Source organism: Microcaecilia unicolor, chromosome 2 (genome assembly GCF_901765095.1).
Source record: "Microcaecilia unicolor chromosome 2, aMicUni1.1, whole genome shotgun sequence".
Classification (NCBI taxonomy): Eukaryota; Metazoa; Chordata; class Amphibia; order Gymnophiona; family Siphonopidae; genus Microcaecilia; species Microcaecilia unicolor.
Window position 1 is genome coordinate 191,315,643 of NC_044032.1, and position 15,836 is coordinate 191,331,478.

The 15,836-nt window shown below is 41.2% G+C and overlaps 1 protein-coding gene across 1 annotated transcript in view; it reads left to right on the top strand.

Moving 5' to 3' along the window:
- The window catches only part of ADAMTS19 (ADAM metallopeptidase with thrombospondin type 1 motif 19), a 269,857-nt gene that overhangs the window by 139,104 nt on the left and 114,917 nt on the right, over positions 1-15,836 (top strand). Inside the window, exon 11 of the mRNA XM_030192330.1 lies at positions 12,747-12,877. Coding sequence (XP_030048190.1) covers positions 12,747-12,877 — 131 coding nt within the window. The remainder of the gene's footprint in view (positions 1-12,746; positions 12,878-15,836) is intronic.

Consider the following 15,836-nt stretch of genomic DNA (forward strand, 5'->3'; position numbering starts at 1 on the left):
AAGAGAGATACTGAGTGAGAGCTAAATCAGCAAGCAATGAAATAAAATGATTGTCATATGATTAGCATGGTTATTAATATGAAAATTAAACCCCCCAAAATAAGTAAATTACTGTATCGAGTCATGGCCTCAGTAAAGGATTGGACCATGGAGTCCCAAAGAGCAGTATCAAAAGAAGGGGGAAAATAAATGAGTAGCAAATGGAGGGGAGTCTTTTTCCTTTGGGTATTCCCCTTTGGGCAAGCAACCATGGGCCATGTACAGAGGCAATGCAAAGTTTTTAAAGGCAGCAGGCTCCTCCAGATGGTGTCACCTGTCCAGTGGGAGGGAATCTGGAACAGTGCAGCAGGAGATATGGTGGCTGGTAGAGTCCTAAGCCCATATGTTACACGGACACACAACTCTCTTGTTCCCTTTCAGGTCACATCACATGTCCCTTTCTCCTTCTTACCAACAAGAGTTTAAGCAAGCATCTCTGTTCCTATAGCACCTTCCCGCTAATTCTCAAAATGGATAGCCCATTTAAACTTATACAGGTAACAGTACCATAACACAGAGGGGCATAATCGAACGGCACCAGCCATCTTCGGGGCCGGCTCCGCAAAGGGGTGGTGCCGGCCATCTTTTCTTTCGATAATACGGTTGGGGCCGGCTAAATCTCAACATTTAGGTCAAATGTTGAGATCGCCGGGTTTACAGATGGCTGGCTTAAAAAAAAAGTGGGGAAAAATCCAAGTGGATGGCTATTTCAGTAGTACCAGTGGGATCTGAACCAGCCACCTCTGGATTACAAGACCAGTGCTCTAACCACTTGGCCACAGCTCCCCTTAGTTGGATGTCCCTCCCTTTTGCTTAAGCCCCTTCAGGTCTCTCTCAGCCAATCACAGACAGGGGTCTCTCTCAGCCACTCACAGATAGTTAAATGCGCTGTGATTGGCTGAGAGAGACCTGAAGGGGCATAATCAAAAGGGAGGGACATCCAAGTAAGTGGAGCTTGTGGCCAAGTGGTTAGAGCACCAGTCTTGTAATCCAGAGGTGGCCAGTTCAAATCCCACTAGTACTACTGAAAAAGCCAAGCAAAAATAGTTTTGATTTAGGACGTCCCTAGCACTTCGATTTTTTTTTTGGGTGGGAGGGGATTGGTGACCACTGGGAGAGTAAGGAGAGGTCATCCCCGATTCCTTCCGGTGGTCAGTTGGGGCTCCTTTTTGAAGCTTGGTCGTGAAAAAAAAAAGGACCAAGTAAAGCCGGCAAAATGCTCATCAAGCCTGGCTTTTTTTTCTTTATCGGGCAAAGCCGGCCATCTCGTGAGCACGCCCCCACCCGCCTTCACTACCCTACCGACATACCCCCTTGAAATTTTGCTGGGTCCACGACAGAAAGCAGCTGGCACCGGCCAAAATTGGCTTTCGATTATACCTATTTGGCTGGTTTCAGGAGATCGCCGGTGATCTCCCGATTTGTGTCGGAAGATCGCCGGCGATCTCTTTCGAAAATAAGCCTGACAGTGACATAAGATCAGTTTTCAAAGGGTTTAAGTTACCTTTGGGCAGTTTGGTGCCTAATTTGATGCCATTGAAAACTGCTTAGGGCTGAGTGTCTAAATGTAGATGCTTTATTTCAGTCAACACTTAAAATTTGCTGTTCTTGAGTATTTGTAAGCTTTAAGTTCAGGACAGCAATTGTGCAGCATCTGGCCAGGCTTGCTAGAGGATTTCTTGTCATAACAAAACTGAGTTTTATTAAGTAGGTGAAAACTAAGTCATGCATTAGACAGACTCCCTCATGATTATAGGATTTAGCAAACATGATCCAGAAATGAAATTGCAATCAGGGCTTAAGTGCAATCATATTTATTTCATCAAGATAGAGACAGACATAATTCAAGCTGACAGAGACTTGTATTTTAAGCATACTGAAAGAGAAGATTTGCCTGGAAGTGAGGTACAGAATTTCATGTTTATGTACCGTGGCTAAATGCATCTTCCTGTCTTCTAATTTTAGACTTGTGATACAGTGGGAACTTGACCACTTGATGTGAGTTTTTTTAAGAGTGTCACTGACGTTTTAAGCTGCTTTAGAGTTGGGTGCTAAGTGAGGTGTCATCTGTATGGTGAATCCAAATTGAAGCATGCAGAATAAGTTCATTGCATTGTGATCTCATTCTAAATCTGACTTTCATCATTGTCCTTCAAGATGTGAGATGCTATAGTGTCAGAGATTAAATAGGGGTCAACTAAAGCAATACAATTCTTCTACCCACTGGAATAGTCTTCCTGTAATATTAGAGGTCAGGCTGATTATGTTAAATTTAAGAAGATATTAAAATCTTTTTTATTTAGAAAATACATGGTTTAGTAATTGCTGAGTGCTCAGAGATGATCTTTGCATTGCAACTTATTCCTGGGTATGCCCAGTCTCTTCATTATATAAGCCACACTGAACTCATGAGGCATATGTGGGGTACAAGTGTCCTGTAATGTAATGTGGAGGGAGGTATCATGTATTTAAAAAAATGAATAAACCACATATTCATAATATTTTTCAAGCATATTCTGTGCCTTAAATGATTCTACTTGACTTAAATCTTATAAAATCTGCTCTTTTCAGTAGTTTACAGTTGTTACTTATGCCTAATAAGGAAGGGAACATATGAGGTTTGTGATGCAGACAAAAATGCATGCATATTTTAGGTAGTGAGAGAGGGAGAAGATTTGAATCTAAAAATAAATGTTACAGTTCACAGGGAAGATTTATTTATCAACACCTTCAGTAGAAAACAGCACAGAGCAGACTAGTAGATGTATAAAAAGAGCAAGTTATTCAAACCAAAGCACCCGGCGTGGCCACGTTTCATCTCAATAGGCTGCATCAGGGATAGGGCTGTTAATTATAACAGACAATGTTAAAAACAAACAAGCTATTAGTAAAAACTAAAAATAAAACATATTCAAAATCACAAAAATAAAATGCATTGCTTAAATTACACAGAAACATGTTAACTTGTGCAGTGGTTTTGGAGGGCTCACATTTACCACCACAAGTGTATTAGGTGGGGTGGGGGGATGGGCTTGGGTCCGTCTGTCTGAAATGCACTGCACCCACTAAAACTGGTTCACAAAATTATCTACGGTGAAGCCCCGGGATACATGACAGACCTGATCGACCTACCAACTAGAAACACATCCAAATCAACACGAATGTACCTAAATCTGCACTACCCAAGCTGGAAAGGACTCAAATACAAATCAACTTACGCTTCCAGTTTCTCCTACATAAGCATACAACTGTGGAACGCATTACCAAAAGCCTTGAAAACTATGTACGACCACCTAAACTTTCAGAAAAAACTAAAAACTAACCTGTTTAAAAAGGCATACCCTACCAATCCATCTTAAATGCCTGATCTCTGCAACACAACAAAACCAAAATACGTAATAGACATAACACAACTCTTCCATTGTATGATTCCCTAATGTGGCTGTGCCACATGAACTTTATCTTTCCACAATATCACTTTGTATTTGTTCACACCGGAGACTGCAAACCCCTCTCCGGTACTATGTAAGCCACATTGAGCCTACAAATAGGTGGGAAATAAAAACTGCTCCAGGGGCCTGCATACTGCTATGATGGACCTGAGTAGGACATTAGAGGCTGGCACAAAATATTTTTAAAGATGTTTTTGAGAGTGAAAGGGGGTTAGTGACCACTGGGGGAGTAAGGGAAGTGATCCTCGATTCTCTCCGGTGGTCATCTGGTCATTTCGGGCACCTTTTTGTGCCTTAGTCGTAAGAAAAACAGGACCAGGTAAAGTCGTCCAAGTGCTCATCAGGGATGCCCTTTATTTTTCCATTATGGGTCAAGGACACCCATGTGTTAGGCACGCCCAAGTCCCGCCTTCGCTATGCCTCTGACACGCCCCTGTGAACTTTGGTCGTCCCCGCAATGGAAAGCAGTTGGTGACGCACAAAATCAGCTTTCAATTATGCCGATTTGGGCGACCCTGTGAGAAGGCCGCCCATCTTCCGATTTGTGTCAAAAGATGGGCATCCTTCTCTTTCGAAAATGAGCCTGATAACATCTCAAAACACAAAAACATGAATAATATGAAAATGATATAACCTTGATATAACCAACATATATTTGTGACAGGGGTCCCATAAAGTGTAATGGCAGACAAAATACAAATTATCATGCTTAGAAGATGGTTAAGTAGCCAAACATGCACGTGTATTAGTAAGCAGACAATAGTAACTGTCAAAGTAGCATATATCTAAAGGAGATGTTTGCACAACTTTCCCCAAAAGCCAAAATCAAATCTCAACCTGAGGGAATCATTTAAAAGTCACAAGGTTATTGCATCAGTGTTTAATATTGCACTGCATTAAAAATGGTAATGCCAAAGAATTCAGTAATAAAACAGTTACTTACAAGTGTGAGGACAAATAACAAGGGGGGCAGAGGACACCCCTGCCTCGTACCTAAATAAACACTCAATTCTGCACGAGTCTCAATCAGGATTTCGGTCGAACCATAGCACCGAAACTGTTCTAGTGTCCGCAATGAACTCATTCAAACAAGCAATTTCGACTAGCAACAACATTCTCCTCCTACAATTCGATATGTCCAGAGCCTTTGACATGGTTAACCACGATATACTAATACATATACTAGAATACTTCAGAGTAGGAGGCACAGTTCTCAAATGGTTCAAAGGATTCCTGACCACAAGATCATACCAAGTCACAACGAATGCGGACAGATCACTCCCATGGATACCTGAATGTGGAGTCCCCCAGGGATCCCCCCTCTCACCAACCTTATTCAACCTAATGATGATACCTCTAGCCAAACTGCTAGCCAATCAAAACCTCAACCCCTACATATATGCAGATGACGTCACAATTTACATCCCGTTCAAACAGGATCTAAATGAAATCACCAACAAGATCAACCAAAGCCTCCAAATAATGCACACTCCAGATGCATTCCAACTTAAACTTAACGCAGACAAAACACAATGTCTTGTACTCACCTCACAACATAACACGAAAAAACCTCTCCACCATAATCACACCATACTGTTTCCTTCCTGTCTCACAAAACTTGAAAATTCTTGGAGTCACCATTGATCGAAACCTCACTGTTGATACTCACGTGAAAAACACGACGAAAAAGATGTTCTACGCCATGTGGAAACTCAAAAGAGTAAAACCTTTCTTCCCGAGACACATCTTCTCTACCCTGGTACAGTCAATGGTAATAAGCCACCTGGACTACTGCAATGCACTGTACGCCGGTTGCAAAGAACAGACAATCAAAAAACTCCAAACTGCCCAGAATATGGCCGCCAGACTCATATTTGGAAAAACCCTAAGAGAGAAACTTCACTGGCTCCCACTTAAGGAACGCATGGCGTTCAAGATCTGCACGATTGTTCACAAAATCATTCACGCAGACGCCCCAATCTACATGCTAAACCTTGTGGACCTACCTCCCAGAAACGCCACAAGGTCATCCCGCAAATTTCTCAACCTGCACTACCCCAGCTGCAAAGGACTTAAATACAAGCTGATGCATGCCACTACCTTCTCTTACATGAGCACACAGTTATGGAATGCATTACCTATAGACTTAAAAGCAATCAACAAAACAAATATCTTTCGAAAATCTCTGAAGACATTTTTCTTCAACAAGGCCTACAATGAGAACCTATAGCCTCACTGAGACATCTCACCAACTCACTCAATTATGAATGCCCACCTTCTATAACTACCCTAATCACTCCCTTCCTTCTTCTTTCTTCCCTTACTTAATCTCTACACATTACTAATTGTACCTGATATCCTGTAATGAGAATGTTAACAAAACTATTTAAGCCACATTGAGCCTGCAAGTAGGTGGGGAAATTTGAGATACAAATGCAATAAAAAATAAATAAAATAAATACCACGGAGAATGGGAAACCATTTTGTTTGAAACCCATTAACCAACAGGGCCACCCTAGGCTCTCTATATAAGGCTGTCACTGCTTTAAAAAACCATCCCGAAATCCCTAGGTGAGAGAGGGGTGCAAACATAAACTGCCAATATACTCTATCAAATGCACGCTTCACATCCAGACTAATGGTCACAAGGGGGAATCCCTTTCTCTAGGCAATGCATAATGGCCAGCAATAACTTGCGCACATTAAGGACTGACTGACGCCCCTTAATAAATCCAACCTGATCCCAGTGAATATACTCCAGTAGTCCCTCCGCCAACCTATTAGCCAGAACCTTAGCTAATATTTTTATGTCAACATTAAGTAGCGACATGGGACGATAAATCCTGGGTAACTCTCTAGGGCGGCCTAGTTTAGGTACCAAACAAATCAATGCAGAGTTTTCACTGTCTGGGAATCTGTGACTCAATAACCTCTGCCAAGTAGTCCAGTAGGGGGCCAAGTAACTGCAAAAATGTTCACACTGATTTACTTAGGAGCACAATGTGCAGTCTAAGTAAATTTGCTTAATGATCAGCAGTGTAACATTGCTAGTGTATTGCTAGCATTCTGCGCTTTGTTGCAGACCAAGGGACTGATGTTCAAAGCACTTAGACTTACAAAGTTTCAAATACTACTGGATTTAAGAATGCTGGAACTTTAATTGTAGTTTATTATATCATAATTTGAAACACATACACCAAAACATTCATGATATAATATATAATACTAGTAAAAAAGGCCCGTTTCCAAAACAAATGAAACGGGTGCTAGCATGTGTTTTTTTTTTGTTTTCTTTTTCTGTTTGATATTAAGGGATATATTTTTTTTTAAAAAGGAAAAGAGTTTTTTTTTTAAGTTGTAAAGTCTGTATGAGTGAGTGTTTGTGGTTTTGAGGGGGGGTTGTGGGGGTCTATGGGTGTATGCTATTTTTTTGGGGGGGGGAGGGGTGTTTGTGGGGTAGGGTAGCGTTGTTCTGTATGAGTGTTTGTGGTTTTGAGGGGGGTTGTGGGTGTCTGTGGGTGTTTGTAAGAGAGAGATGTAGGTTTTTACTGTTTCAGTTTTTGTATTAAGGGGGTTGGGGGAGGGAGTGTGTGTGTATGAGTGTGAAAGCAAGATGTTGTCTGTCCATGGCAGTGTGTGGCATTTTGGGTGGTGGGCAGTTTGGTTGTATGTATGTGTGTTAGTGAGTGATGCTGATTGTCCATATTAGATGTGGGGGTTTTTTGTTGCTGGTAGGGGGTGATTCTCTGCGTGTGAGTGTGATACAGTAATCTTAATTCAGCAGGGCACTCTGATGTGGTATTTGTAGGCACTTGTATTTTTGTTGAAACCAGAGGGATCCGTTGCAGGCAGGCAGTAGGAGTAGATATGGGTTTTTTTCGAGTGTGGAATGTGGGTGGTGTTCTTTAGGGGGGGACGGGGCTGAGGGCGCATGTGTCTGGAGGTCTCCTTGTAGGCACTGATTTCAGCTGGGCACTCAGGTGGGCTGTGATCCGTTTTTTTTAGGGGGGGGTGGGCGCCGGAGGTTTCCGTTTGGGTGGGGTTTTTTTTTTTGGGGGGGGGGGTTGGTTTGGTTTTAGTGTGGAATGTGGGTGGCGTTCTGTAGGGGGGGGGCGGGGCTGAGGGCACATGTGTTTGGAAGTCTCTGTTGTAGGCACTGAACGCCGGCTTGGAGACTCACCGCATGAACAGCTTGCAGAGTAAGGTCCGCGATGTAGTGGTTGTTTAGTGGCGTTCTTCGTCTGTGCTTTCCTCGCGGTTGGTCCCCGTGCTGGTAGCTACCCCCTCCTCAGGAAGGGGCGGGACTCGTGTGTGTTTGTTTTTTTTTTCCTGAACACCGCTGCATTTTGTTCACTGTCCCACTCCTGCTCCTCTGCAGCACCGGTCCCATTCAAAGGCTTGGTGGTTTCTAATTCCATGTGAGTGTTTGGGAGGTGGAACCGTACTTTGTGTGCATCACCTGAGGCACAGCCAATCAGCAGCGCGTGGGCGGGGCAAACACTGATGTTCAAAAAGTGGTCTCTGCCGCCTCACTTTAGAACGTTGGGAAAGTGAGGCTTCATTAGAATGTTGGAGGTGCGTTTTATATAGAGAGATAATACGGCTTATGCTAGATTTTAAATCAACTGCTCACTGCCTTTGGCGTGTGCAGGAGCATCACAAAGGAGCATGTCATGCACCTTTTGTGCACTCCTTCATATGACTTCCTATCTCTTGTCACCATTTTTACTCCTTTTAGCTTGTTTCTACAGTTTTAAGCTGGCTGGTTCTCTCCACATTCCCGTCATCTGGGGCAGTTGTTTGCCTCCGGTGGCTCTGCCTTCTGAATCCTGCAAGGTAAGCTCTTCTTTTCTTGTTTCCATTCCTAAGACCCAGCATTTTCCATCTGAACCTTTGTCTCTTTTGAACTTTGGTTTGCTAAATGCTAACTTTGTGCGTCGTAAGTCTCCACTGATTTAGGACACTATTACTGCTCACAAACTTGACCTGTTTTGCCTCTGTGAATCATCGCTTACCGATTCGGAGCTCTCTTATCTCGAGCAGTCCTGTCCCCCTGTATATAACTTTATCTATTCTAACTATCCTAACAAACACAGCGCTGGCTTTGCTGACCTGCTCCGTTCTTCTTTGAATATTCATGTACTTCATTTGTACTCTAGCCCCCTTCTTGATGGGCTTTCATTTTACTTGTCCTTACCCTCAGTGCTTACTGTTATTCTTCTCTATCTTCCTCCTCCTGTCTCCCATGCATCTTTGCAAGCCACTTACAATATATTTTCCCCATATCTTTTTTGGATTCTTCCCCACTCTTGATAATCGATGATTTAAATATTCACATTTTCAATAAAGCTTATCCTCTTACTAGGGATTTTTTTTTACTTTTCTCTCTGACTCTTCTCTTGCTCAGCATGTTGCATCTGTCACATTCTCTTCTTCCAGCTATTTATTTATTTTATTTATTTATTGCATTTGTACCCCACGTTTCCTACCTCTTTGCAGGCTCAATGTGGCTTATAAGATAGTGGTATTACAGAAGACATTATTAGACCTTAACAATACAAGATCGTTGTATTAAAGAAGACATCAGACAATAGAAATACAAAATAGTGGTGTAGCAGAGACATCATAAGACATTAGACGTGTTACGACGTTACTGGGTGTATTTGGAGATTTTACATGTTTTGATCTTTGTGGTAAATTTTTTCAAAGAGATGAGTCTTAAGGGCTTGTCTAAGTCTTTTCTCCTGGCTCCTGCCTTAAGCGCTTTAGGAATTTAAAGTCCCTTACACCTGATCATTGTCTTTCCTACTGTGATTCCCTTCCATCTGATTTCTTGCCCCTGAACCTCATTGATCAATTATCACTCTGGTACATGATAACAGCTTCTGCTTTCACACTATTGGTGTCCTTTCTTTCCAAGTGTATTAACATTTGATATACTGCTCAAAGAAAAATCCAAGCAGTTTACAATAATAAAAACCAATTTAAAAAGTGAGAAAGGAACACCATCATTAACAGGAAAGCAAAAGAGAAAAGTTGGAGACAGACAATGATAAAAATGCTTTTGACTGTTGAACATGATTAGTGGGTAACTAGTACAATTTTTTTTTCTTTGGCTCTCTTCTAATGACATTGCCTGTGCAATTATAGAAGCAATCAAGTAGTAGAAAAGGAAACAGACACAGGGTTTTACCTATACCTGCATTTCTGACTTTTTCTGTTAGCAACAGAATCTGAAGAAAACCTGCTTTCATCATAATATGCATCCAGGAAATCCGTGAGGGCAACCTAGTTTTTATCAGTTTGATTAATATAAATTTTACACGATATGCCTTTTTCAGGATAGTTTTCAAAATGTCTGTGTTGGGATAAAATCCACATGTGTGTTTACCTCCAAAATTTTCAAACTTGCCATAGCTGCAAAGTACCTGCAAACCTTTGCATCTGTATCTTCTACATGTACTTTTTTTAAAATGAAAAATAATTCAGTTTATACATCTTATTTTCCTCTGCTGTTCTAAGCATACCACTGGGTTTCTTCCTGTCAGAGCAAATAAAATTCCACAGCTGTTAATAGCAAAGGTAGGGTAACTTTCAGGCAATTTATATACACACTTTTTATCTGCATTGAGAAGGTGCATTCACTGGGACATGTTTAGATCGGGGTGAGAAATGTGTGTAGATCATATTTTCAACTCTGTGTGGTAATATCCATAAAATAACTACCCATTACATATGCAAATATCCATGGATACTTCATACTTGGAACACCAGTACCTGTAAGAAACTGTAAACTGCTTAGATCTAGGCAGTATATAAATGCTTAAATAAATAAAACACGCTTCAGAGGGGAAGTACTGTTTGAAAATTGGTGTAAAAAGATTGCACGTTATACCACACCATTCCCTCCATCCCTCACCCTCGCGCACAAGTATCCAGGTTCTTTTAAGGAGAATGTGTTATGTTAGCTAGTTCTCAAAAAGGAGCTAATGATTTAAATATTTTAGATTTAGCTCACGCCTTTTCATTTTTAACTCAAGGTGAGTTACTTTGAGGCAGAGTAAGTATTGCTGTTTTTCCAGAGTGCTTACAGTCCAAGGGTCTCATTTATGAACCTACGTTAATGTGAATTATGAGCTTAGGGATCCTTTTACAAAGCTGCAACCAAAAAGTGGTCTTATCGAGCTTTTGTGCAGGTCTTTTCCGCACACTAAGGCCATTTTTACCGCAGCCACAAAGGGCTACATTCTATATTTCACGCCTAAAAAGCGGTACTGAAAAATAAATATGCCTAGGCTCATTCTGTAAACCGTGCCTAAATTTAGGTGTGGTTTGTAGAATCCGTCTAAATCTAGACGTAGTTTATAGAATACGCCCAACACCCTTTTGACGATCCTAGGTTGGCTGCCACCCGGGGCAGATCGCCAATGCACCACCCCCCACCCGGTGCATCAACCCCTCCCCCCCCCCCCCCCCCCCCCCCGGTGCATTCTTAGCTGCTGGGAGCTCCGCTGGCTCCCTCCTCCTTCTGCCCCGGAACAAGAAGTAACCTGTTCCGGGGCAGAGGGAGCCGACAGGCGCGTGGCTGCTCTCTGCACCCCTCCAGAAGCGTGCATCCGGGGCAGACCGCCCCCACCGCCCCGCCCTTGGTACGCCGCTGGTTTTTCTGCAACTATATTGGTCACGTTCATTTACACCAATGAAAACCTGGTATAAATACCGATTCTTAAGTTATGTGCAGAACTTGCATATTCTATAACAGTGCATGTAAATTCTATGAATTTACACCCCCTTTCAGATTCACATCCTAGAATTTACATTCATCGGTTTATACAATATTCTTAGACATTTGTGCATGTAAATTCTAATTAATGTCAATTAGTGTCAATAATTGCTTGTTAAGTCCAGTTATCAGTGCTGATTAGCATTGTTAAGCTAAGTAAGTTACGCATGCAAATCCAGAATATGCCCAGATTTGCACATGCAACTCGAGTCACACTATTTAGAATCCGTGGAAAAATTACCAATTTTCTATTTTTTCTATTAATGACTGTGCTAATATTGGCATTAATACAGGACCATTTTTTTAAAAAATTACTATGTGAGCACTTAGCGCCACCCATTTTATATGTGGTAAGGGCTCATGTGCTGTCCCTGCACTAACCAGCTTCGGAGTGGTAATGTAGATGTGCTAACTGGTTAGCACAAGAATGCCTAGTCTCCACCCATGACATGCCCTCACAAAAAACATTTATAATTATCTTTTGGCGTGTGGTTAGCGTGCACACATTTTGGAGTTACCACATGATGCCTGGATTTCAAGTTTTATTAATGACTTTCTATCCTGCCCAACAGAACAAGCTAATTGGGTTGCTTACAATCTATAGAACAGGAGAAAGGAGAGAAGAGAAGATGACATACAGAGAGACTTCTAGATTACAGCAGGAAAGGGGGGAGAACTACAATTTCCACAAGAAAGAGGGAGATAGAGGTCAATACATTAGGAAGAGGGGACTGTTTACAGGAGTCATACAGCCTCAAGATGAATTATTTATAAGCGTCTTGGAAAAGAAAAGTCTTTAGCTCTGTTTTAAAGTGGAAGAGATGCGTTGGCAATGCATTCTGTAGCTTTGTCCCTTGATTTGAGAACATTGTGAGATCCTTTTACTGACTCGCGTAGTGGACACGTGTAAAAAATGAAATTACCGCCCAGGCCACGTGGTAGCCGGGTGGTAATTCCAAATTGGCAAGCGTTGTGTGCGCATAGGCGCCTATGCGGCTTAGTAAAAGGACCCCTGTATGTCTTTTTTGTTCATGTATGATTTTGTTGTGATGATTTCAGTTGGCGAGATTGTGTGTATGGGGTGAGGTAGCGTAAGAGATAGGATGCAGCTTAGTAAAAGGGCCCCTTAGTTAGCAAATACATTACTTCACACAAGTCCCATAAATCTATGTTAACTTAAATTAATGCAGGTTAGAAAATGAGGCTATAAAGGAAGAAGTGACTTGCCCAAGGTATCAAGGTGTGTCAAGGAAATTTGGACCCTGGTTTTCCTAACTCAAATCCTGCTGTTCTAATCACCAGGCTGCTCCTCCACTCAAATAATTTATCTCTGAAAACAAGCATACATACCTTGCAACTAGAAAGGCCATTTTTTTATTATTGCCTCTGAAACATTAAGTGAAGTTTTTGCAATCACATACTTACTTCTTTTGTATTTAGCTGCTAAGCTAAATCTGTAAATTTGTCAACAGCAATGCAAAGTTGGAGAATGCACCAGCAAGACATCTTTTCCAGAACAGTTCTTAGGTCAATGGAGTGAATGGAGTGCTTGCAGCAGAACCTGTGGTACTGGAATTAATAGTAGACAACGGAAATGTTCTGGGTAAGATTTGATAAATTCTGTTTGTGATTCTGCTTTTATGTGAACGTGCAGCAAAGTTTCACTGAAGTCCAGCCTGTACACCACAGTTGCTGGATGAGCTGCTGAATGTAACATGAACTTTATTTGTGTGTAGGTTGTCATTCATCTTTACAGTTATTGTAATCCATCCTAAAGTGGCTTATTTTTTTATGATGGAGAAGTGTGAGAACCTTTCCCTCCACCATCTGTCCTTAAACTCTACTTGTTTTATTGTGGTGAGGTGGTCGGACCATATCTCAGGTAAAAGTACATAATTTGCTAGTGGAATAACGTGTTCAAGTCAGGATGTGAGGGTTGATCCTAAAGTGGATTTTTGACAACTAGGTCCTATTTAATAGTGCCTCCTCACAGACTGAAATTGTACTACATGGTGTTCAACAGAGCTCTCCACTTTTCGCCTACTCTTTTTAGTATTTATTTTTGGTTTTGTGGTAGAAATCATTAGAAGATGTGGCTTTAAGCTTTGTGTATACACAGATAAAATCCAGTGTTTTGCTGTCTGCAAGTCTACAGTTTTAAAACTTAATCAAAAATAATAGGAAGTGTTTTGGTCAGTTTGAAAGGTAGTTAGTCTGTAATGTGGATAAAACTGAAATCCTGTAGGTAAGTGTGACTCGTAAACCAACCAGTTTTAAAATTTATGTTGGCAAAGGGGGTTCACATTAAAGTACAGAAATCTGTAAAAGGTCCAAGTGTCCTGCTGGATTCCAAGATATAACATTGGATTTTCAGGTACAAGTTGTTAAAAAGGCATGTATATTTTGGAACAAATGAAGGAGAGGGGAGATATGATAAAGACGTTTAAATACCTACATGTAAATGCACAGAAGGCAAGTCTTTCAATTGAAAGGAAGCTCTGAATGAAGGTGAAAGAGGATAGACCCAGACGTAGACTAAGGAAATACTATTTCACAGAAAGGGTGGTGAATTCGTGGAATGGCCTCCTGGTGGAGTTGGTAGAGATGAAAGTGGTATCTGAATTCAAGCAGGCTTGGGACAAGTACATAGGATCTCTAAGGAAGTGAAAGGGAGGGTAGATGGTATGACTGGTCACATGCTCTGATGGTGAAAATGTTGCTAAGGCAACTCAGATACCTGATATATCCTGTTACAAAAGTGATTTATTGGAAAGAGGTGTGGCAAGGACCAATTGCAAGCTTCCAGCACATATGAAAGGCCCAATTACAAGTCTCCAGCCCATATGCAGCACCTATGATTGGTCCAGGGTAGAGGAGAGGTGGATGCTCACCACAGCCTATAAAACCACGCTGCAGACAAAGGAACTCTGAAAAACTAGGCATACTTGGAGAGAGTGTTTCAGATCCGTCCAAACGGCCTGTTTTTCCCGAAGGGGTTTGCTTTCTTCCCCCCCCCCACCCCCCCCCCCTTCGTACCTTCTAGAAAGTAATTCTCTATATCTAAGAATCTTTCTTTCATTTATTCTTTCTTTCTTCCTTTCTTTATCTTCTTTCTCTCTGTTCTGTGACCTTTGTCAGAGGAACAAACTTTATTCTTCCTTTCTCTCTTCTTTATCTAATTAGTCTAATTACTTATAATTACCAGAGGTACTGAAGTTAAATTTTGTAAGTTTTGTTATAACTTTACAACTGATGTCAGATGCTATGATGGTGGGTGAGTAATTAAAGACTTTTAATTCTCTCTGATTCCTGTACAATTTTTTCTATAATATTTTTTGATATTTCATAAGTTTTTTAGATAATAACAAACCAAACGCAGCCTAGCACCCTGGATAGGCCATATGATCTTTATGTGCCTTTATTTTTCTGTGTTTCTTTGGATAGTATGACAGCCCTACATTCTTAATGCTATTTGCAAGATTATTGAACAATAAGGCATGCTGTGGTTATGTGTCATCTGGCCGCCTGCAATGCAATCTGTTGGGTTGACCAAAGGAACAATGGTAAAGTTACAAAGGAGGGAATTCAATAAATAGTGCCGAAAATTTGATGCCAAAGACCTTGATCGCTAAGCTATTCTATAAAGTTAGCACGCCCTTTACAGAATAGCATTCAGTGCAGATTTCGCACCTATCTTTTAGGCACTGTACTTATGCCTGCTAAAAGCAAGTGTAAATGCCGGCACCCAACTTAAAGGCACTTCAGGCAAATTCTGTAAATCTGCGTGCAACTTTTGGAATGCCCCCCCCCCCCCCCACCCCCACTTGCCCCTGGCCACGGCCCCTTTTCAGATATGTGTGATTGAAGTTAGGCACCATACTTAATAGAATAGTGCAGTGAGATGCACATGCAAATTTTTTAAGACTGCCAATTAACATCAATAATTGGTTGTTAGCACCCAATTATTAACCTTTCTGAGCTCATTAGTCAATTTACTGGCGTACGCATCTCTGATGTGCACACAAAGTTGGGCGCAGGACACGATATACGAGAAAAGGTGTAAATATTAGCAACCAAGACTTTGACATGAAGTAATAAGTGGGGTGAAATTTCTGCAATTTTAAAGGCATTACACTGGTTGCCTGTACAACTGCGAGTAAAATTAAAGTACATAAGTACATAAATATTGCCATACTAGGAAAGACCAAAGGTCATCAAGCCCAGCATCCTGTTTCCAACAGTGGCCAGTCCAGGTCACAAATACCTGGCAAGATCCTCCAAAATACAAAACATTCTATACTGCTTATTTCAGAAATAGTGGATTTTCCCCAAGTCCATTTAATAATGGTCTATGGACTTTTTCTTTAGGAAGCCATCCAAACCTTTTTTAAACTCTGCTAAGCTAACCGCCTTTACCACATTCTCTGGCAACGAATTCCAAAGTCCAACTACATGTTGACTGAAGAAACATTTTCTCAGATTTGTTTTAAATTTACTACATTGTAGCTTCATCGCATGCCCCCTAGTCCTAGTATTTTTGGAAAGCGTAAACAGATGCTTCA